The following is a 24,573-nucleotide window of genomic DNA, read 5'->3' on the forward strand; positions in this document are numbered from 1 at the left end:
ATTGGGGAGGAGGGACGTTCAAAGGCCCGTTGGTCAATCCTGAGTATGGTCAATCCAGACTGAGGTTTTCTGGTAGTTTCCGTAAATCGATTAAGGCAAATGCTAGGACAGTTCATTTGAGATCAATATGGGCGATTTTCTTCCGCATGCTCGTGCTATCCGAGCTTGTGCTGAATTTCTGACGCCGTTGTTGTTGTTGTTGTTGTTGTTGTTGGTGGTGGTGGTGGTGGTGGTGGTGGTGGTGGTGGTGGTCTTCAGTCCTCAGATTGGGTTGATGCAGCTGTCCATGCTGCTCTATCGTGTGCAAACTTCTTCCTGTCCGAATAGCTACCTCCACATAGATCATTCTGAATCTGCTTACTGCTCGTCTCTTGATCTGATAGTTCGGTAATATTCACATCTGTCAACATCTGCTTTCTTTGACATTGGAATTATTGTTATTCTTGAAATATGAAGGTATTTCGACTGTCTCCTACATATTGCTCACCAGATGGAAGCGTTTTGTCACCTCTCTCCCAAGGCTACCAGTAGTTTTGACGGAATGTCTTCTTCTCCCGGGGCTTTCTTTCGACGTAGGTCTTTCAGACTTCTGTCAAATTCTTCCGTAGTATGATATCTTCCTCCTCATCTTCATCCTCTTCCATTTCCGTAATACTTCCTTCAAGTTCATCTACTTTGCACAGTCCCTCTATTACACTCCTTGCACCTTCCAGCTTTCCCTTCTTTGCTTAGGACTGGTTTTCAAACTGAGTTATTGATAATCATACAGCTGCTTTTGTTTTCTTTTCCTGTAGGCGGTATCTGTCTTTCGCCTAGTGATTACATGCTTCTAACTTCTTACATTTGTCCTCTAGCCATTCCTGCTTAGCCATTTTGCGCATCCTGTCTATCTCATATTTCTACTTCATTTGCTGTATTTTCGTATTTCCTCCTTTCACCAACTAAACTCAATATCTCTTACGTTATTCAAGTATTTCTAGTAGACCCTGTCTTTTTACCTCTTCGATTCTCTACTGCTTTCATTATTTCCTCTCTCAATGCCACCCATTCGTCTTCTACTGTATTCCTTCCCCCCCCCCCCCCCCCCCCCATCCTAGTCAGTTGCTGCCTAATGCGTCCTCTGAAACTCTGAACAACCTCTGGTTCTTTCAGCTTACCCAGGTCCCATCTCCTTAATTTCCTACATTATTCCAGTTCCTTCAGTTTTAATCTACAGTTCATAAACAACCAATTGTGGTTAGGGTCCTCATCTGCCCCTGAACATTTGTTACAGTTTAAAATCTCGTTTCGAAACTTGTGTCTTACCATTATATAGCCAATGTGAAACCTACCGGTGTCTCCAGGTCTTTTCCACGTATACAACATCCTTTCACGATTCTTAATACAAGTATTAGAGTCGATTAAATTATGCTTTGCGAGAAGCTCTACCAGGCGGCACGTCCTTTTCCATTCATTTCCGCCTGTCCGTATTCACCTACAATTACTCCTTTTCTTCCTTTTCCTAATATTTAATTACAAATCCCATCACAAATTTTCGTCTCCCTAAACTACTTGGTGGCAACGGTTTTGCCGCAGTGGATACACCGGTTCCCATGAGATCACCGATGTTAAGCGCTGTTGGGCGTGGCCGGCAGTTGGATGGGGTGACCATCCAGCGGCCATGCGCTGTTGCCATTTTTCGTGGTGCACTCTGCCTCGTGATGCCAATTGAGGAGCTACTCAACCGAACACTAGCGGCTTCGGTCAAGAATACCATCATAACGACCGGGAGAGTGGTGTGCTGACCCCACGCCCCTCCTATACGCATTTTCCTCTGAGGATGACCGGCGGTTGGATGGCCCGTTAGGCCGCTTGTGACCTGAAGACGGAGTGCTATACTATTTGAATAATTTTTTTTATTTCATCATGCATTTCTTCAATCTCTTCATCATCTGCGGTGCTAGTTCAATATAAACTTGTACTACTGTTGTGGGTGTGCGCTTTGTGTCTCCCTTGGCTGCAATAATATGTTCACTATGCTGTTCATACTAGCTTTATCATTGATTATTAAACCTACTACTGCATCATCCTTATTTGATTTTGTATTTATAACCTTGTATTCATGTGACCAGAAATTCTGTTCCTCCCACCACCAAATTTCACTAATTTCCACTATAGCTTCAACTTATCCTTTCCCATATTTAAATTTCTTAACCAATCTCCTCGATTAAGGGAACTAACATTCTACACTCGGATACGCATCCAGGTCTATTTTTCCTGATGACGACATCGTCCTGGGTAGTCCCCGCCTGTAGATCGGAATAGGGGACTATTTTACATCAGGAATATTTTACCCAAGAGAATGCAATCATTTAAACACACAGTAGGCTGCATTCCCTCGGGATAAATTACGGCTATAGCTTTCCTTTCAGCCATGACAGGATTTTAAACCCCAATATTCACTCTTCATTTTTGGTAGTTTTAGTTGCCATAAACCCTAAATAAATATCAGATCTGAAGATGGTTCTGAATGAACCGAAACCGTTCATATGAATAATAAATAAATTTAAAAAAAATTGCAATCAAGACGGATTTTAAGTAATATTATAAGCGTCTTTTAAAGCAAAACTAATGAAATTTACATGTTTATTCGGAATATTGTCACATCAGGTATCACTGCATGCAAAACACATGAGCGATACAGCGTCTCTGGTTTCCAGAGGTTTCATTATTAAGAAAAGCAAGGGCAAACTATTAGGTAATTGTGGAGTCGTGGAACGAGGGTGTTGGATCATGAAGGAATTAGCACACTAGGGTAGCAGATGGGCAGCACAGAGATTTCTGTTTGAGACGTTTTGTGTGTACCTGGGTTAAGAAATATACTTTTTTGTGAATAAAAAATAATCGCTGTGGAAAAAACAGAATGATGGTGAACATCTTTTGCACATATTACAACTGAAAGGTGTGCTTGAACACTAGCACACTATCGTCTTCGAGGTCTATAACAGATATTGTGCAATTACGAGATCTAGGCGAAATAATACCAACAAGAAAACAGTTCACGTTCTTTGTTCGTAAATATGAAACTTTTTTAACAAACAGTAACGGAAAAATACATTATATTGCTATGCTGAAATGTTCTTTACTAAGGTATGACCTGAAACACCAAGAACTGGTTAAATAATATTACACAGATCAACTGTTCGGCCGACTGATGAGTATTATTCGAAGCCCTATTATTCTTACCGCGTTGGATTAATAGAAGAGATGGAGAAGATACAAAGAAGAGCGGTGCGTTTCATCACAGGCTAGTTTAGTAAGCGCAAGAACGATATGGAGATGCTCAATAAATTCCAGTGACAGGCGCTACAAGAGATGCGTTGGACCTCATGAGGAGGTTCACTGTTGATATTTCGAGAGTGTACGTTCCAAGAAGGAGAGGGGCACGTTTCGCTTTGTCCGAAGTACGTCTTGTGAAACGTCCAAAACAAGAAAATCAGAGAAATTGGAGCCCATACCGAGGTTAACCGACACTTACATCACACATACAGTTTACAAATAGGGGCAGTGAATTGTGAAATGATACGGATACCAGAGATACAACCCGCCACATGGTGTAAAATAGCTTGTAGAGTATATATGTAGATTCTGATACCGTTAACTTAGCTATATTTTCTCAGCTGATCCGACCAGAAAGTCGTGGGTCATTTGCAGTGGATAATGAGAGTCTGCAATCTGTAACATTATACAATATAAGAAGGCGTTTGAATACACACTGAAGAGTCAAAGAAACTGATATAGGCATGCGTATTCAAATACAGATATATCTGAACATGTAGAATATGGCGCAGCGGTCGGCAACGTCCATATAAGACTAAGTGCCTGGCGCAGTTTTTAGATCGGTTACTGCTGTTGCAACGCAGGTTATCAAGATCTGAGTGAGTTTGAACGTTGTGTTACAGTCGGCGCACGAGCGATAGGACACAGCATCTCCGAGGTACCAATAAAGTGGGGATTTTGCGGTACGACCATTTCACGAGTATATCGTGAATATGAGGAATCCGGTAAAACATCAGATCTCCGACATCGCAGCGGCCGGAAAAGGAACATGCAAGAACAGGACCAACTACGACTGAATAGAACCGTTCAACGTGACAGAAGTGCAACCCTACCGTAAATTGCTGCAGATTTCAATGCTGGGCCATCAACAAGTGTAAGGGTGCGAACCATTTAACGAAACATCATCGGTATGGACTTTCGGAGCCGAAGGCCCACTCGTGTACCCTTGCTGTATGTACAACACAAAGCTTTATGCCTCGGCTGGGCCCCTCAACACGGACATTGGACAGCTGATGACTGGAAACATGTTGCCTCGTCAGATGAGTCTCGCTTCATATTGTATCGAGCGGATGACGTGTACGGGTATGGAGAAAATTTCACAAATCCATGGACCGTGAATGTTCGCATGAGACTATTCAAGCTGATGGAGGCTCTGTAATGGTGTGGGCATGTGCAGTTGGTGTGATATGGGACCCCTGATATGTCTAGATACGATTCTGACAGGTGACACATACGTAAGCATCCTGTCTGATCACCTGCATCCATTCATGTCGATTGTGCATTCCGACGGACTTGGGCAATTCCAGCAGGACAATGCGACACCCCACACGTCCTGAGTTGCTACAGATTGGCTCCAGGAATACTCTTCTGAGTTTAAACACTTTCTCTGGCCACCAAACCCTCCACACGTGAACATTATCGAGCATATCTGGGATGGCTTGCAACGTGCTTTTCAGAAGAGATCTCCAGCCCCCCGTACTCTTAGGGATTTATGGAGAGCCCTGCAGGACTCGTGGTGTCAGTTCCCTCCAGAACGACTTCAGACATTAGTCGAGCCCATGTCACGTAGTGCTGCGGCACTTCTGCATGCTCCCGGGGCCCTACACGTGGCAGGCGTACAGGTTCGTAAGTGTAATAGCTCACTGATGAGATACGCATGTCACATACGTTAAACAGTGTTTGTTTGTACTTACATTTGTCAGGGCACCCCAGCCTTCGGGCCAGTACTTATCGTCATTGTAAGGATCCTCTGGATAAGTGTCCGTTGGTGTGCGGTCTCCATGGCGGAAAATCTGGAACAGTTAACAAAACATCACGAAAACCTTTGGGCGCTGCGTGCGCTTAGACATCTATCTTAGTCGTTCAACAACATCAGTATTTATAGCAACTGTTAAAGTGCACTTTCTCCTGCAAGTTCTCACGGCACCAAGCAACCAATTAACCTAGTACAATTTTTACTAGGGGCTTCTGAGTTGTCTGTAAACATGGTGAGGTAACTTAAAATATAATAAAGAAAACGAACAGACAGTTAATGGTACTAAAACTGAAAGAAGTACACTTCATAACAAACAAAAGTAAGACCTAACCGAGTCAACCAGGAAGTACTGACTGGCTTTAAGGATAGTTGCAGACTGAATGTATTTGGAACTGAACACTGTCGGTATGGGCCCATAATTTTTCAGTCACTGACGGTTTCAGTAATACCAGTTCCTCGTGTAACAGCATTTGCCATCTAAACCGACTACCAATGCCGAAGCTGAAACCGGGAAGTAGAGCAGTGGAGGAAGTACGTCACTCGCGACATTGAGTACCGCGATTCTCAGTCCCGCCCCGCCACCCAGATTTAGCTTTTCATTCCCTTTCCAAGTCGGGCCACGAATGACTACTTTAAACAAATCACGACCGATTTTATTCGTCATCCTTGACAAATTGAGCTAGTGTAACGAATGAAATATATGTTACAAGGTTTTGATTTTGCTGAGCAACAGTCATACACCATTTTCTTTAAAATGTGAGCACGTCATATTTAATAAAAACAGGCTTATGTTGGTAAATAAAAGGTGAGCACATGTCCTTAAAACGTAATTATTAAATATGACGTGCGCCCACAATTATTTATTCATCTGTTGCAAAATGGTGATTGTCTGGCATTTCGTAGGCAACCAATATTTTTCTTAATTTATGGCCAACTTTGAGCTTAACAACATGTTAAGTGTTCTGCATCATGTGTTAAAGACATAGAATCAAATACTTGAAGCCGGCCGCCGTGACCGATGGGTTCTAGGCGCTTCAGTCCGGAACCGCGCTGCTGCTACGGTAGCAGGCTCGAATCCTGCCTCGGGCATGGATATGTGTGATGTCCTTAGGTTAGTTAGGTTTAAGTAGTTCTACGTCATCAGATGTTAAGTCCCATAGTGCTTAGAGCCATTTGAAATACTTGAAAATGGCATTAAAGGCCGAAACCTGCGTTGTACTTTACTAAACAATAAAACAATCAAATGGCGGTGTGTTTCTTTAAAAAATGTGTTGGAAAATCGTTTAAGAATCGAATATCATACGTGTTAAAGATGGGTGTGAGGTCACTAAGAATACCGAAGTTCTATCATGACATTTCATAGGAAATGGATTTAAATAATTTCTCGAGACGTGACCACGCGGAAAGATGAGAACGAAATACTGCGCAACAGTCAGGACAAAGAATGAAATCAGTTCTGTCAGTAGGACTGCTAAGAGTCAAAGTTTTTTGGGGTATTAAACTAAGGCTGGTTGTTCATTATCTTCAACAGATCAAAAGATGCGAAGAGAGCCCAAATATAGTTAAAGATACAACAAAAAAGGTTCGCGTTGCGATAAGTCATGTGATAGTCGGAAGAGTTTCCCCTCGAAATTATCTTCACCTGCAAATGTAATTTTGATACGTATCTGAACTGTCTGACAATTTTTTTAGGTTACACTTTTCTTTTTTTGAAATACGTAATCCGAAGCTTTTTCTTTCAATGAATCAGTGGTACCTGTGAAATTTTGAAGAATGCTTGTACAATTCTCGTCAAATGTTACCTCGCTTGTCGCCAATAAATATGGCACGTGGTGCTCCTTGACGAAAGGACAGTATCCCATGTAATACGTACAGAACTATCACTGCAGGAAAAGATAAATCGGGATCCGTCTAAAAGCAACAGATTCCGCAACTTAGCACGAAAGCGACCGACTTCACATGCTTATTGTTACCAGACTCGTGTAGTGTTTCGGCTTATCACAATCCAACATGCTGCAGATGGCTTCGAGTCGTCTTCACAGTCTTCCCAAAATCATTGCAACGCCCCATCGTCTTGGCAACACCGGACGAAGATGTACATGTTCCGTTCCACACAAGCATTACTGACGTAGCTGCATGTCGTGTACGAGAAGAAATGTCACGATAAGAGAAACTCATTTCTCGGAGTCTGGTCATTTTGCCACACTCGAATTAAGCCATACCGATACTGCAGCCTTGTCCAGTTTCTTTCGCGTATCAGTCTCGTTTGATGGCCGTTAAATAACTGACCGTTTAACACAGACCTTTCTGGTCACCCGAGATGACACTGTTCACCCATGTGTACGCCTCTCTTCCGTGTTAATTCCTTATTGGTGATACACTGTTCTACACGTACTCTGAGGCTATTTTCATTCGGGTCTTTCTTTCTGTGTGCTGCAATTCCCACAAAGGTTTGGATATTAAGATTTCTTTCTCCCTTTCCTGCCCTGAATGATGCGTTATAGCAATTATGAACGGCAGTTTTCTCTAAACGTAGTAAAATATAAGCTAATGCAAATGAGTATGACGAACAATCCTGTAATGTTCGAATACAGTATTACCGATATGCTGGTTGACACAGTCACATCGGTTAAATATCTAGACATAACATTGCAGAGCGATCTGAAATGGAACGCAAACGTAAGGTCAGTTGCAAGAAGGCGAGTGGTCGACATCAGTTTATTGGGAGAATTTTAGCACACTGTACCTCATCCACAAAGGAGACCACGAATAAAATACGAGGGTCGGAACATTAATGGTGGCAACTATTTATTTACAGCTCGCACAAAATAGATACGTGTCTCAAAGTTTTACCGACATTCAAAGTAGTCACCAGCATTGTGTATAACCCGTTGCCAGCGATGTGGATGTCTTAGGATCCTCTCAGAAGTGCCAGTTGTGTTGGCAGTTCGAGGGACGCGGTCTATTGTCCGACGAATTTGTAGCAGTTCTGAAGCGAATGCCGTGAAGTGTTTCCTTCGGTTAATAAATCGAGTTGAACTCACGAGGGCTTAATTCAGGGTAGTGCAGTAGGTGGCATAGCACTTAGCAGCCCCATCAGTCAAACAAATCAGTAACAGCTTGCACTGTACGTGCTTGAGCATTGTCCTGCAAAGGGATGGTCAGGTCCTACAGAAAGTGTCATCACTTCTGTCTCTAAGCTGTTCATTAATGGAACATCACCTTAGCTTAGAGACAGAAGTGCTGACACTTTTTGCAGGACCTGACCATCATTTTGCAGGACAATGCTCAAGCACGTACAGTGCAAGCTGTTACTGATTTGTTTGACTGATGGGGCTGCTAAGTGCTATGCCACCTACTGTACTCCCCTGACTTAAGCCCTAGTGAGCAACTCGAAGCGGCAACCAAACGACTGTTCCCGTTCGCGTGAGGAATCTCTGTGAATGTCGACCTTACCACAGTACCAGCAGACTTTCGGAAAAATATCTTTCACACTATTCCGAAGACAGCATGGGCAGATGAGTGCGCCAGTTATCGCGCAATCAGCTTGACAGCTCTAGCATCCAACTGCTGACAAGAATAATATACGCAAAAATAGAGAAGAAATTTGATTATCTGTTAGATGACGATTAATTTGAATTACGTAAGGTAAAGGTACCAGAGAGTTGCTCTTGATAATGGAAGTGTGACTGAAGAAAAATTATGATATGTTCATAAGTTTTGTCGAATTAGAAAAAAACGTTTGGCAATGTAAAACAGTGCAGGTTCTACGAAATTCTAATAGAAATAGGAGTAAGCTATAGGGGAAGACTGGCAACATACAATCTGTAGAAAAACCGAGAGTGAACAATGAGAGTGGAAGACCAAGAGCCGGCCTGTGTGACCGAGCGGTTCTAGGCGCTTCAGTCTGGAAACGCGCGACCGCTACGGTAGCAGGTTCGAATCCTGCCTGGGGCATGGATGTATGTAATGTCCTTAGGTTAGTTAGATTTAAGTAGTTCTAAGTTCTAGGGGACTGATGACCTCAGATGTTAAGTCCCATAGTGCTCAGAGTTATTTGAACCATTTGAAGACCAAGAACGAAATGTTCGGATTAAAAATGCTGCAAGGCAGGGATGCAGTCTTCCGTACCCGCTGATCAGTCTGTACATCGAAGAACCAATGACGAAAATAAAATAAAGTTCAAGAGTGGGATTAAAATTCGGAGTGAAAGGATGTCAATGGTAAGATTCGATAGTGATATTGCCACCTCCAGTGAAAGTGAGGAAGAATTACGGGATCCGTTGAATGGAGTGGACAGTCTGGAATACAGAATATGGATTGAAAGTAAATGTGGAAATAGAAAAAAAAGTAGTGAGAAGCAGCAGAAAGCAGAAGAGAGAGAAACTTATTAAATTTTGTGATCAGGAAGTAGACGAAGTTAAGGAATTCTACTACTTTAGGAGCAAAATAACCCACGACGGATGGAGCAAAGTGGTCATAAATAGCAGACTGGCTCAGTCAAAGAGGGCATTCCTGGCCAAGAAAAGTCTACTGGTATCAAACATAGGCCTTAACGTACAGAAGAACATTCTAAAGCATATGTTTGGAACACAGTATATGATAGCAGTGAATCATGGACAATGGGAAAACCGGAACAGAAGAGAATTGAAGCGTTTGAAATCTGGTGCTTACATAGGATTGTTGAAAATCAGGTAGACTGATAACGTAAGAAATGAGGTGGTTTTCCAAGGAATCGGCGAAGAAAAGAACATACGGAAACAACTACAAGAATAAGTGACAGGATGACAGAATGTGTGTTAAGTTATCAGGGCATAGAATAACCTCCATGGTACTAGAGGGAGCTGTACAGAGTAAAAATTGCAGGGGTAGACAGATTGTAATACATACGACAAATAAAAAAAATTAATGAGAAGGCAAGTATTTTACTTTTTTACGTTTTGTGAAATGTGGAACTTTACATTCCTCTGTGTCTAGAGAAAGCTGCTTGCTTTTGTAATCTTGCCAAGATCTTGTGTCAAACCTAAATGTGTTTCCTTTATGAAGCTGTAATCTAACAGCTATAAATTTAGAATCGAACTTTTGATGTGTGGAACTTTTACGTAGGGTATGGAACTGAATGGCCTGTTGTACATTTTAATTTGTGTCTTTGTAAAGAGGGCTGTTCTAGAAGGCAAAGCGGAAACAGTTCAAGCGTGTTTTTAGTAATCAACTTTCATCATGCTACATGAAATGGCAGCCGAGTGGAAAAAAAGTCCCAAGATGGCGATTTGAAGGCAAGATTAGCGCCCTGGAATCTTTTATGAAGCCTCCTACGAGGAAAGATAAAAACCGAAGGGAAACATACTGCCTGGTTTTTGTGCCAGGGCCTGGCAACTTCTTGGCAGACCGAGGTTACCATATGTCCAGAAATAGTGCTGCCTATTCCTTTTTTATTGTATGATTGTACTGGAAAATGAAATAATGCTTTGGGAGTGAAAGATGCCCTCACCAGGAGCAGATTATTGACACATTATTAAATGTAAAATAAATACCGTGTGAAAAGGAACGTTGATGCGAAAAGGTTTATACAGGCTGTCGCTCATGGTGCAGAAAGACCTTTGTAACGTTTGCCAGGTCCGCCGTCACTCTCAGAGACCTCCATCTAGATGTAGGACTGGAGCAGAACCTGTCGCAGTAGCCGACTTTAGTCCTAACGGGTGAGAAACTGCCTTTGCGCTTGTATTCCTTCCAGATAATGCTCTTCGCAGTTTTATAATCTCACGCGTTTTCTCGACGTGATTAATTAATGCTATACTGTCGGGCATTCAGCCGAATCGTTGATTCCATTTTCCTACACGATATTTCGTCGGCCAACTCATTCGTCTGCTTTAGATACTCCTAATTGTGTTGTTCTTATGTGTACTCGCTGTCTCGGCTACCACTACTCTGGTGGTGCATACAAATTAACAATTGTGCATGCTTCTATACCTGCATGCCCTTATATACTCGCCAAGAAAACTGCTACTAGCAACTATTTAGAAAGCTGAAATAGCACTGCGTGACAACCTTAAGATTTCCTTTAACTTGAACAATCCAGGACCTGAAAATTTCGTGGTCCTTTTTTCCCCAAGAAGGCCACAACTAATTATTTTCATAATCAAAATATCCACGGGTGTACAGCTGGTCTACAGTGTCCAACGAGCACAATATTTCGGCGATCATACATGTCACCATCATCAGGTGAACTGACGGACTGAGCTCCTGTGAACGTGCCGGCACTGAGATCCGTACGCTATGGCTGCTCAGAGGGAACTGGGTTCGGTCGCGGCGGCGGCCGATTTAAATACCCTCCGCCCGCGGCGCGCTCCTTCCGCCGTCCGCGCCCCGCGCCACGGTCGCGCGGTGGAACAGATTGCGACGGCGTCTGAGATGACGTCGGTGTGATGGCTCTGTCCGCCGTGGTCGTCACAACTATACGTTTGCTCGATATACTCTTGTTTAACCCAATCGCTTGTTCCCAAGCCTTGCTAAGATTATAGCCACAGTCACGGTTTATGAGGTCGTCATTGGTGCGAATTTCGATGGCCTCTCTAACAACGCTGTCCCAGTATCTCGACGTCTGTACCAGAATCCTCGTGCGTTCATACTCCATAGCGTGATTTTCCGACAAACAATGTTCAGCGACCGCCGACTTGGTCGGATACATCAGTCAGTGTGCCTCTGGTGTTCACGGCATCGATCCTCGACGGTACGCATCGTCTGACCAATATACGACTTGCCACATTGACACGGAATCTGGTACACGCCGGCCTTCCTCAAACCGAGGTCATCTTTGACGCTCCCCACCAGTGCACGGGTTTCATTCGGAGGACAAAACACAGTTCCGACCCGGTGTTTCTTCAAATTGCGGGCGATTTTCCCCGAGAGTGCGCCTGTACATGGAATAAACGCAGTGCCCACCTCCTCCCTCGTGATTTCATCCATCTCCACAGGTTGTGCTGTAGTGGTTGGACGAAGAGCACGTTGAATCTGCCACTCTGAGTACCCATTTTTTTCGAAATACAGTTCTCAGATGTTCCAGTTCCTGGGGTAGACTCTCTGCGTCAGAGATAGTGCGCGCCCTATGTACTAGAGTTTTAACTACCCCATTCCTCTGTAAAGGGTGGTGGCAGCTGTCTGCGTGCTAATACAGATCGGTGTGGGTTGTCTTCCGATACACCCCATGACCTAGGGTGCCGTCAGCCCTTCTCTTGACCAAGACATCAAGAAAAGGTAATTTACCCTCCGTTTCAGTCTTCATAGTGAATTTAATGTTGGGATGTATGGAGTTTAGATGTGTAAGGAAGTCAAGGAGTTTATCCATACCATGTGGCCAGATGACGAACGTGTCGTCAACGTAACGGAAAAAGCAAGTAGGTTTCCATTCGGATGACGACAGGGCTTCCTCCTCCAAGTTCTCCATGTACAAATTCGCTACCACCGGTGAGAGTGGGCTAACCATGGCGACTCCCTCCGTTTGTTCGTAGTATTCTCCATTAAAAAGAAAATACGTGGAAGTCAAGACATGTCTGAAAAGTTCAGTGGTCTTCTCTTCAAACTTCTGACTAATCAATTCTAGTGACTCTCGCAGGGGTACCCTCGTAAACAAGGACACGACGTCAAAACTCACCATGATATCTAACTCACCCAACCTGAAGCTATCAAGGCGTTTAACAAAATCCACGGAATTACGGATGTGATGAGGGCATTTACCCACATAAGGACGTAATATTCCCGTCAGGTATTTGGCCAACAAATATGTAGGTGCCCTGATGTTGCTGACAATGGGGCGTAATGATATCCCCCCTTTGTGAACCTTCGGAAGTCCATATAGTCTAGGCGGTACCGGACCTTGTGGTAACAATTTCTTAGCGTCACCCTCCGGTAAATCTGCGTCCTTGAGAAGCGACCTCCTCTTGTTCTCCACCTTCTTTGTAGGGTCAACGCTGATCTTCCGGTAGGAATCGTCATTTAGCAGGCTCTGCATCTTATCAGTGTAGTCCTTATGGGAGACAACAACTGTAGCATTGCCTTTGTCAGCCGGTAAGACAATTTGAGAGCGCTCCCTCAGATCACGAATGTCCGCCCTCTCTTTACTGGTGATATTTGACTTCATCGACTTGGATTTCGTCAACGCACGACAAGCTTCACGACGTATTTCCTCAGCGGATTCAGGCGGAAGTCGAGCTGCTACCTGTTCAACAGCACTAACAATGGATATTTTGATTATCAAATACGACGGGAGAAACTCAATAATCAAATTATTTTCGTGATCCTCGTCCAGTTGAAGGAATAATTCGCCTCGAAGACCTCGAGGTGGACGGAAGGGTTTCACCCTTCCTCCTCCCTCTACCAGCTTCATCCAAGATCAAACATGTGCTAGATTTTATGTAAATTGAAGGTGGAGGGGGCGGGAGAGGGGGAAAGGAAAGGAAGTGGTAGTGATTACTGATGTCAGCTGCATTGGGACATTACGCGGAATCAGCGGCGACGAGTGCAAATGTGTACCAGACATTGATTCGAACCCGGGATCTCCTGCGTATTAGGCACGTGCGTTAACCACTGCGCCATCCGCGAGACAGTGTGATCGCATGGACAGTGTGAGCGTATGGTCTACCTCGGCATGCCTCTCGGCAGACCCACCGAGCGCCGCCTAACCGCAGTTTCTGTCCATTTCCTGCATGGCAGCTACTCCGAGATTCCCACGTACTTGTGCTTCCGCACTGAAGAAGGTAGATCCATTGTCAATTTAGGCGAATCAGTTATATGAACATCGTGCGGGAATCTCAGAGTAATGAGCATGGAGGATATGGACAGGGACTGTGGACAGGTGGTGCTCCGTGGGAATGTGGATGGCCGTGAGGTGTGCCGAGGTAGTCCACATAGTTGTGATAACACTGTGTCCCGTGTGGTGCTATGATTAATGCAACTGTCTATTAAGCAGGAGATCCCGGGTTCAAATCCCAGTCCAGTACACATTTTCACTCGTCGCCGCTGATTCCGTGTATTGTCTCAGTATAGATTACATCGGTAATCCTTCCCCATTCCTTTCCATTCTCTCCCTCCTCCACCTTCAATTTACGTGTAATGTATCTCATCTGAGGATCCCGTTTGGTGTCTGTTCTTTCGGACACACAAGCAGGCACCACGAATTCATCTAATGTGTGTGTGTGGTAGATTTACTTGATGTTCTGAATAATAAATTAAAGTGTTCTTAAAGGAAGTAATTTTTATGCTAAATTAGTTGACGTGCCCTCTCATTTTTACACGCTGACCGAGACACACGTGTTTCCACTTCACTAGCCACGCTAATTTAGGTTGTGTGTTACGTATGATGGTGCAATCACAAAATGCGCATAAGGGTTGCACTTTTTCCCATTTTATGTATGGATTTCACACCTGCCCTTACTATGATTGTGCAAAAACTATTATTACGGAAACCACCACATGTTACTTTTCCTCCACACTGTTATTTGCAGTAGAATAGAATTTATTCAATTTTTATTTTCATGTAGCTCTTTAACGCGCAAGGAGGCAAAATTGGCTAACTGCTAAATAACTAAGGTGTCTATTCCGAAATAGGACACCCTATGCAGGAAATTTCTTCCCTTTAAGAAACTTACAGTGCCTTTGGATCCATACATAAAACATACTGTTAGTAAATAAGAACCGTAAAAAAATTCACGATATTTATCATACTTTGCTTTCGGTCAACTTCAAACTTGGGACACCGAAGAACAAACGGTTGGTTAACTTCCTCTGTAACATAGATTTCTGGTAATGCAACTCTGTCGTAAACAGAAAGCATAATATGTGCAATAAAGTAATCGTGATGCTGATGGCTGATTTAAGTGATCATGGCGGACAGCGTTGTTAAGTCACTGAAAACGTCAAGCACCGTATGATGCAGACACACAAAACTGTAATAGAATCCGTCCTGCTAAGAGAATGTAATTTCGGACCTAGTGAAAGACGTTATAAACTCAAGGAGCGATAACTGCTAAGCTGCTAACAGGAGCATCACAGGTCTGCGTCAGAGATACGCGAGGACAAAGCAAATTCTCCTTCATGCCTGCCTTACGATCTTGGCCAACGTCGTAACATTTTTAAGAAAGAAGTAAGTGCCACTTAGTTCGAATAACGGCGTGTAAGTTGAAAACACTGTGTGCATCCGAACTTTACCACGCAATTCACGTCTCGGCACTACCTAGTGAGACACATTACTGCCACAAAACAAACTTTAGAAGGTAATCACAGAGAACATAACCTTCATCATCTCGACCGGATTCCACACGGAAGGCACGTTCCATCCAAGTCAAAAGCTTTCTAGCTAAAATTTTCATTAGGTGTGGGAAAGGTGAAAGTCATATGATACCTACTCTGTTGCGGGGAAAGTATTTGCAATGACCAGTCAAAAATAGCTATGGGAAAAAATAGAAGTAACAAGTTAGAAGTGCTTCTTCTGTAAATGGGTGTGAACGGAATGACTTTCCAACTCAGCTCCTGTACAGCGTCTTTTGTCACTCTAGCAGAATGCGGGCGAGCGTTATTGTGGAGTAGGATTACGTCACACAGTTTTCCAATCCTCGTGGTCGTTGTTCTTGGATTGCGTTTGCAAGGCGTATCAGTTTTTGACAATAAATGCCATCAGTGATGGTTACATCTCGGGGAAACAATTTGTAGTTCACCACACCGTCGCTATTCCTTCAAATGCATAACATTTGATGCACGCAGCTCTTTGTACAGGGAGTTGCTGCTTTGTTTGTACTCAGTCATTCCTTTCTTTTCCTTGTGTCAGCGTAAATATACTATTTCTCGTCACCAGTAACGACACAGCAGAGGAATGGCCAGTGTTCTTCACGAGCCAATTGATAACGAGCAAACAGAGATGCACGTATGGCCACCCCCGTATTTTTGCGATTTTGGCTTAGAGCATGTGGTACCCATACACCCGATTTTTTTGAACCTTCCACATTGCATGGAAATATCGCAAGTTCAAGTGGCTCTAAGCACTTTGGGACTTAACATCTGAGGTCATCAGTCCCCTAGACTTAGAACTACGTAAACCTAACTAACATAAAGACATCACACACATCCATGCCCAATGCAGTATTCGAACCTGCGACCGTAGCAGCTGCGTAGTTCCGGATTGAAACGCCTAGAACCGCTCGGTTACAGCGGCTGGCTGAAATGTCGCACGATGACGAAATGTTCACAATTCATCACATTTGCCAATTCGAGTAAACTGACGTGGATCAATGTGTATTAATTCGTTTCAACTATCTTCTTCAAACCCTATAGATGGAGAGTCACTAACGGCAAAACTGTCCCCCATGAACCAAGAGACCATTTTCTTGGCATGTTCTGTCCAATGGCATTGTTCCCACATGCGACGCAAATGTTTTTGACTGCTGTCGCCCGCCTATATCACTCAACCAGAATAATATGTCTGAAATGTTCCGATTTCTCCACATGCCACACCCATTTTTTTGTGCCCACGGCTCCATTCACTACCTTTAAATCAGAAAATGGCAATATGTAAACTCAAATAGCAACAGTGAACTACAAATAAAAATGACAATCGATCATTAAACCCATAGTAACCGGAATACAAAAATGATCATATGCACTATGATCGCTATCATCTTATGCCCCAACCTAATAGATTTTGTAATCTATTTTGGTCACCATTAATAGAATGCGATACCGTTCTAGCTAACAATTCCTTGCTGTTAATACTTCGTGTAAAAATACCGTTCTGTTTCTTCTGAAATGCCTACAGCGTCAGGTTTTACACAGGGTGAACACGCAATTCCACCTACAAAATTTCAAAGGTTGTCCAGGGATATTGTCAGATTATTTTGGTAGATGGCAAGCGTTATCTCCCGTGGCACGTTGCAGAATAGTAACGTATCTTCGATTTATTCGGTTTAATGCCCAGTTATCTTTGTTTGTGTGAAAACGCCTGTCATATGCAGTCACCACACCACAAAGCATAGGGTAATACAATAACCTGGACAGCAAAATTTTGCGATTAGGTCTCCATCGCTGCGGCAACAGATCAGAATAGCGTCTTTGTGCCGCTTTTCCATTCTACATCTACTTAGATACTCCTCAAGTCACCGTACGGTGCGTGGCGGACTGTATCCTGTACCACAGACCCTATATACAGGGAATGCAGGCTCTCTACCCTGTGCCATAACTACTCATTTCATCTTCCACTCTCAAATACAGGGAAGGAAAAACGACCGTCTATATGCCTCCGCATGAGCACTAATTTCTAATATCTTATCTTCGTGGTCCTTACGGGCAGTGTATTTGGCGCCAGTAAAATCGTTCGGCAGTCTGCTTCAAATGCCGGTTCACTAAATTTTCTCAATAGTGTTCCTCGAAAAGAACATCATCTTCCCTCCAGGGAAGGTAGTATCTGTTCCCGAAAGACCAAATACCATTGATGACCGTGCAGCGTCTCTAGAATGGAATGATAATTAAATCGACACCCTAGCTGCAAACAGGCGTTGATATACATCATTGGGGACGTGTTGAAACGTGTGTCCCGAACGGGACTCGAACCCAGGATCTCCTGCTTACATGGCAGACGCTCTATCCATCTGACCCACCGAGGACACAGAGGGTAGTGCGCCTGCAAGGTGCACGCTCCCTGTGAGACCCACATTCCCACCATGTCCACGCCACTACATTCGTAGTGCGCTTAATAGATGTTTGCCCATCACACTCATTACTCGTGGCAGATTAATCTACCAAGTCCCGTACGAGTTGGGACATAGTGTATGCGTTAGCACAAGAAGGTCAATGGCCGAGTAGCCATATTTTAACTATATTTGAAGGTAGTATCTGTTCCCGAAAGAACATATATTATTGATGACCATGCAGCTTCTTTCAGGAACAGATACTACCTTCATATATAGTTAAAATATGGCTACTCGGCCATTGACCTTCTTGTGCTAACGCATACACTATGTCCCAACTCGTACGGGACTTGGTAGATTAATCTGCCACGAGTAATGAGAGTGATGGGCAAAAATCTATTAGGCTCACCACGAATGTATTGGTGTGGACATGTTGGGAGTTTAGATCTCACGGGGAGCGTACAGTCGGCTCGGTAGCTCAGCGTGTTCGGCCAGAGGGTTAGCTGCCCTCTGTAATAAAAAAACTGAGTCAGTCGATGAACAACGAACTTAAACGGGAGTCTTACGACGTCCGCCCCGACCAGATGAACCGAACGAAAGCGATTTTTGAAAAAAGGGAAAAAGAAATGGATAAAGCGTCTGCCATGTAAGCAGGAGATCCCGGGTTCGAGTCCCTGTCGGGGCACACATTTTCAACATGTCTCCAATGATGTATGTCAACGCCTGTTTGCAGCTAGGGTGTGGATTTAATTATCATTTCACTTACGTGTTGTTCGAATCTACCGGTAGCAAATCTGGCAGCCTGCCTCTGAATTGCTTCGATGTCTGCCTACAGTCCGACCTGGTACAGATCATGAACTCTTGAGCAGTACTCAAGAATAGTTCGCACCACCAGCGTCCAATATGCGGTCTCTTTTACAGCTGAACTATTCTTTCCTAATATTTTCTCAATAAACCCATGTCGACCATTCGCCCTCTCTATTCCTGTTCTCACAGGCTCGTTCCAACACATATCGTTTTGCAACGCTGCCCCCAGATATTTTAAAGACTTGAATATGTCACGCAGGACACTAGTAACACTGTATCCGAACAGTACAGGTTTGTTCTTCGTATTCAACCGCATTAACTTACATTTTTCCACATCCAGAGCTAGCTGCCATTCATCACACCGACTAGAACTTTTTGTCTAAGTCGTCTGGTATCTTCCTATAGTCACTCAACTGCGACACGTTACCGTATACTTCAGTGTCATCAGCAAGCAATAGCAGATTGCTGCCCACCCTGTCCGCCAAATCATTTAGGTATACAGAGAACAGCAGCAGTCCTATCGCACTTCCATGGGGCTCTCCTGACGTTACCCTTGCCTCTGATGAACACTCGGTGGCAAGGACAACTTACTGGGTTGTATTATTTAAGAAGTCTTCGAGACACATATCTGTAACTTATTCCGTAAGCGCGTACCTTCGTTGAAACCTTGCAATGGGGCAAGGTGTCAAACGCCTTCCGGAAATCTAAAAATATGGCATCTGCCTGTTGCCCTTCATCCATAGTTCGCAGTATACCATATGAGAAAAGGGCAACCTGAGTTTCGCAAGAGCGATGCTTTCCAACACCATGGTTGTTTGTGGACATAAGCTTCTCAGTCGCAAGAAAGCTTATTGTATTCGAACTGAGGATATGTTCCAAGATTCTGTAGCAAACGGAAGTTAGGGGTATTGGTATGAAATGTTGCGGGTCGGTTCTTCTACTCTTCTTATTTACTAGAGTCACCTGCGCTTCTTTCCAGTCGCTTTGGACTTTGTGCTGGGCGGGAGATTCATGATCAATGCAGACTAGGCCAGGGCCTAATGCCGTAGAGTGCTCTTTGTAAAACCGAACTGGGATTCCATCCGGACGTGACGATTTATTTGCTTTTCAATCTTTCAGTTGTTTCTCTACGGCACGGATGCTTGTTATTATGTCGTCCTTACTGGAATCAGTCCGATGGTCAAATGACGGTATGTTTGTACGATTTTCCTGTGTGAACGATTTCTTGAACGTAAAATTCACACACACAAATACCTATCCATATTCCTTTGAGTCACTGTTAACGTACAACTAACACCACTGGTAAAACACACCTGAGACCTAATCTAGCAGTACTGAACGTTAGTTTCAGGGCGAAGAGTAAAGTCGGCATTACTGTTTTCAACAGCAAGCACCGTGAGTGGATGGGATAAGTTTGTCCCAAACAAGACACACAGGGCGTATCATCGACATTGCACTGTGACTCTTCCAGTTTTCCCGGCGGATGCGCTGTAAATAGTCTTTACGGGTTTGCCGCCGCATCACGTGCAATTTCCACAATATTTCCTCCGCGCAACTGTCCGACATCTTCATGTGGCTCAACCTTGCTGGTGGCTAGGTACGACTGACGGTAGCAGCACGTATACGCCGCGTTTCTAGAACACACGCACGAAGAGTGCGCAGGCGCGGAAATCGCGCATGGGCCATGATTTGTACTTAGATGGTGCCATATTCAAACTCCCTCTGCTGAAAATCGCAGAGCGGCTCTCCTGCGCGTGCGCTGATCGCTGCGTTTGCCAACATTGGGGCCAGACGTTACTCACCAACGGCCGCAGTAGACCAATGTTATGACGAGCCTGTTATCTAAGAATATTGATTTTCGTGTCGTGATATAATAGCAGCCAATGCAGGGTTCCAGGCTGCGCTCAGATGAAATCACGCATTCTTGTTGATGAGATTATCGGCTGTACGGATAAGTATTACTTCCTTAATGACGCAATCCCAGAAAGATGATGCCGGGGATGAAGCTTCCGTCTTTTCATAAATCATCCGATGTCCCGTATTCAGACAGTGTTCCGTAATTGCCTACTTTTCCGGTTGGCGAAGGCGTGTATGACGCTGATGTTCATTGCAGCGTTCTTGTACTGTCCAGCATGTCTGGCCTATATACGCTGTCCCACATTGACAAGGAATCTTGGACACATATTTCCTCAGGCCAAGGTCATCTGTAACCGAACCTGACAGGTTTCTCAGTTTCACAGATAGTTGAAAAACACACTTAATTCCATATCTTCGGAGGATTCTTCCGATTCTTGACGACATGGCACCAAAATACGGCTAAAAGGACAAAGTGGTGCTTGTCTTCGTATGTTCATTCTGCTCCATAGATTGAACTCGCCTGGGCCTAAATGCATAATGTATCTTTCTCTCAGAATAACCGTTTTGTCGGAACAAATTTCGCTTCCATACGGTAATTACAGCCCGTACTGGACTTCCGAGAGCAGCTGCACTTTAACTATAACTACCTGGTACTACCTGCATTGGTGCTGGATTTCATAATGAAAATATTGTTCTCTAACCGCAGGCGAGACTTTTTCGACAAGCAGCATGTCAAGTTTATGGTTCAAATGGCTCTAAGCACTATGGGACTTAACATCTAAGGTCATCAATCCCCTAGAACTTAGAACTACTTAAACGTAACTAAACTAAGGACATCACACACATCCATGCCCGAGGCAGGATTCGAACCTGCGACAGTAGCGGTCGTGCTGTTCCAGACTGCAGCGCCTAGAACCGCTCGGCCACCCCGGACTTCAAAGATGAATACACTAAGCAGATTCAGAAAAATGTAGGTTGCTCTTAGATGAAGAAGCTTGCGCAGGATAGAGTAGCATGGAGAGCTGCATCAAACCAGTCTCTGGGCTGACGACGACGACGACACGCAGTTGAACTTCGTTTCTAGGATACCCGAGGTTGTTAAGACACTAACCTTGTTCCGCATATTTTCAGTACCGTGGGTAGACCAGAATTTAGGGCGTGCGTGGTGTTCTCCACGATAAGCGTGATGGCAACAGTCTTCAATAAGCGCAACACGCAAACCATTTGCAGCGGTCGAAGAGTCGCGCAACGTTTCAGCGAACATAACACGGAAACCTAAGTTGATAGACCTGCCACACGTCTCCACGGGGTACTATAATTTTTAAACACAAACAGCAATTAGAAAAATTGTATCCAAAACTATATGACGCACTACAGTTTATCGTTATACTTTGCGCTGTATTCAAATTCCCGTTTCAATATTCGGAGAACCTTGCCGATATTTTTCGAACAGTTTTAGTGCTACTGTGATAAATCATTTCTTAAAGTCAATGTTTAGTAAAGGGTTTGGCACTGTTTCGACCCTCTATCTTTCATTCATTATAAATGCCTAATCGATATCCAATGATACGTGATGTACAGTATCGATAAATCCGAATTGTTTCTAATACCACAGTGCTTCACTAAGCATGGTACTGTTGGAGGTGGCACGTCGTTGCTTTCCTCCGAGCTTTGAACTGACTTAACCAGTCACTTATAGTGGAACCTACTGTTTAACATGTACGGCGCAACTCGGAATTTTACACATCGACAAACACTGCCAGAGGTAAAACAGTGACGGTTATCAATCCTAGGACTGACCAGGGCTTTCCTTATTGGTACTTAGAAGGGAAACACCCCATCGCAGCCCCATCAGGTCTAATGTTAAGACGGCCCAGAGGATAGCCCGTCAAAAACTGAACACAGATCAAGCATGAAAACAGAATGGATGTATAGTGAACTGTGAAAAAAAAGCAAAATGGAAACTGTGGACGGTCCAAGGTTAACGAGTGGAACACCGAGCGAGGTGGAACAGCCACGGCGCCGTGGTTAAGTGATAACGATGATTGACTGTAAAGCAGTCAAGCTGAGTTCAAAACTCGCCCGTGCATTTTTTTTTTAAAATTTCTTTTTTCCACAACGCTATGAACTGTCTGTCCGGTGATTGAAATGTTTGTTCTCTTTATGTAGTCTTGGCAGCTGTCACACTTTAAATTGGTTGTAGAATATGAGTCATATAGTAAGAATACATTACCGACGTAAGTAAATGTGATGAATAGTTGGAGCAGGCAGAATACCGCATAAACGTCTCACAGAAATGAAAACAACACACAGATGTGTGTGAACTGAGTTACAATAAAGGAATGTAGGAGACAAAACTTCCAAAACGGAACGAAATTTCAAAAACGTTAAAAATACACTCATGGAAATGGAAAAAAGAACTCATTGACACCGGTGTGTCATACCCACCATACTTGCTCCGGACACTGCGAGAGGGCTGTACAAGCAATGATCACACGCACGGCACAGCGGACACACCAGGAACCGCGGTGTTGGCCGTCGAATGGCGCTAGCTGCGCAGCATTTGTGCACCGCCGCCGTCAGTGTCAGACAGTTTGCCGTGGCATACGGAGCTCCATCGCAGTCTTTAACACTGGTAGCATGCCACGACAGCGTGGACGTGGACCATATGTGAAGTTGAAGGACTTTGAGCGAGGGCGTATAGTGGGCATGCGGGAGGCCGGGTGGACGTACCGCCGAATTGCTCAACACGTGGGGCGTGAGGTCTCCACAGTACATCGATGTTGTCGCCATTGGTCGGCGGAAGGTGCACGTGCCCGTCGACCTGGGACCGGACCGCAGTGACGCACGGATGCACGCCAAGACCGTAGGATCCTACGCAGTGCCGTAGGAGACCGCACCGCCACTTCCCAGCAAATTAGGGACACTGTTGCTCCTGGGGTATCGGCGAGGACCATTCGCAACAGTCTCCATGAAGCTGGGCTACGGTCCCGCACACCGTTAGGCCGTCTTCCGCTCACGCCCCAACATCGTGCAGCCCGCCTCCAGTGGTGTCGCCACAGGCGTGAATGGAGGGACGAATGGAGACGTGTCGTCTTCAGCGATGAGAGTCGCTTCTGCCTTGGTGCCAATGATGTCGTATGCGTGTTTGGCGCCGTGCAGGTGAGCGCCACAATCAGGACTGCGTACGACCGAGGCACACAGGGCCAACACCCGGCATCATGGTGTGGGGAGCGATCTCTTACACTGGCCGTACACCTCTGGTGATCGTCGAGGGGACACTGAATAGTGCACGGTACATCCAAACCGTCATCGAACCCATCGTTCTACCATTACTAGACCGGCAAGGGAAACTGCTGTTCCAACAGGACAATGCACGTCCGCATGTATCCCGTGCCACCCAACGTGCTCTAGAAGGTGTAAGTCAACTACCCTGGCCAGCAAGATCTCCGGATCTGTCCCCCATTGAGCATGTTTGGGACTGGATGAAGCGTCGTCTCACGCGGTCTGCACGTCCAGCACGAACTCTGGTCCAACTGAGGCGCCTGGTGGAAATGGCATGGCAAGCCACTCCACAGGACTACATCCAGCATCTCTACGAACGTCTCCATGGGAGAATAGCAGCCTGCATTGCTGCGAAAGGTGGATATACACTGTACTAGTGCCGATATTGTGCATGCTCTGTTGCCTGTGTCTATGTGCCCGTGGTTCCGTCAGTGTGATCATGTGATGTATCTGACCCCAGGAATGTGTCAATAAAGTTTCCCCTTCCTGGGACAATGAATTCACGGTGTTCTTATTTCAATTTCCAGGAGTATGTATGTTTTGAACGAGCACAGAGAAATCAAAACGGCTCTGAGCACTATGGGACTTAACGTCTGAGGTCATCAGTCCCCTAGAACTTAGAACTACTTAAACCTAACTAACCTAAGGACAGCACACACATCCATGCCGGAGGCAGGATTCGTACCTGCGACCACCCCTATCGCGCAGTTCCAAACTGTAGCTCCTAGAACCGCTCGGCCAATCCAGTCGGCGGCACTTGGAACGTTTGACATTTTAAATCTTCGTTTGTCTTTTGCAGGCAAGTGCTCTACCGGCTGAAATACCCAGGCCCGAGCGAGAACCACCCTCACAGCTTTACTTTCCGGAACAATACGCCAT

The 24,573-nt window shown here is 44.6% G+C and overlaps 1 protein-coding gene across 7 annotated transcripts in view; it reads right to left on the bottom strand.

Annotated features, from left to right (window-relative positions):
- LOC126299039 (lysosomal acid phosphatase-like) overlaps positions 1-24,573 on the bottom strand; it is a 612,830-nt gene that overhangs the window by 106,310 nt on the left and 481,947 nt on the right. For 2 of the 7 annotated variants that reach the window (XM_049990680.1, XM_049990684.1), the window contains one exon: positions 5,013-5,111. The exons of the other annotated variants lie outside the window; for them this stretch is intronic. In XM_049990680.1, coding sequence (XP_049846637.1) covers positions 5,013-5,111 — 99 coding nt within the window. The remainder of the gene's footprint in view (positions 1-5,012; positions 5,112-24,573) is intronic. 7 annotated transcript variants of the gene reach the window in all.

Source organism: Schistocerca gregaria, chromosome X, assembly GCF_023897955.1.
Source record: "Schistocerca gregaria isolate iqSchGreg1 chromosome X, iqSchGreg1.2, whole genome shotgun sequence".
NCBI classification, from domain to species: Eukaryota; Metazoa; Arthropoda; class Insecta; order Orthoptera; family Acrididae; genus Schistocerca; species Schistocerca gregaria.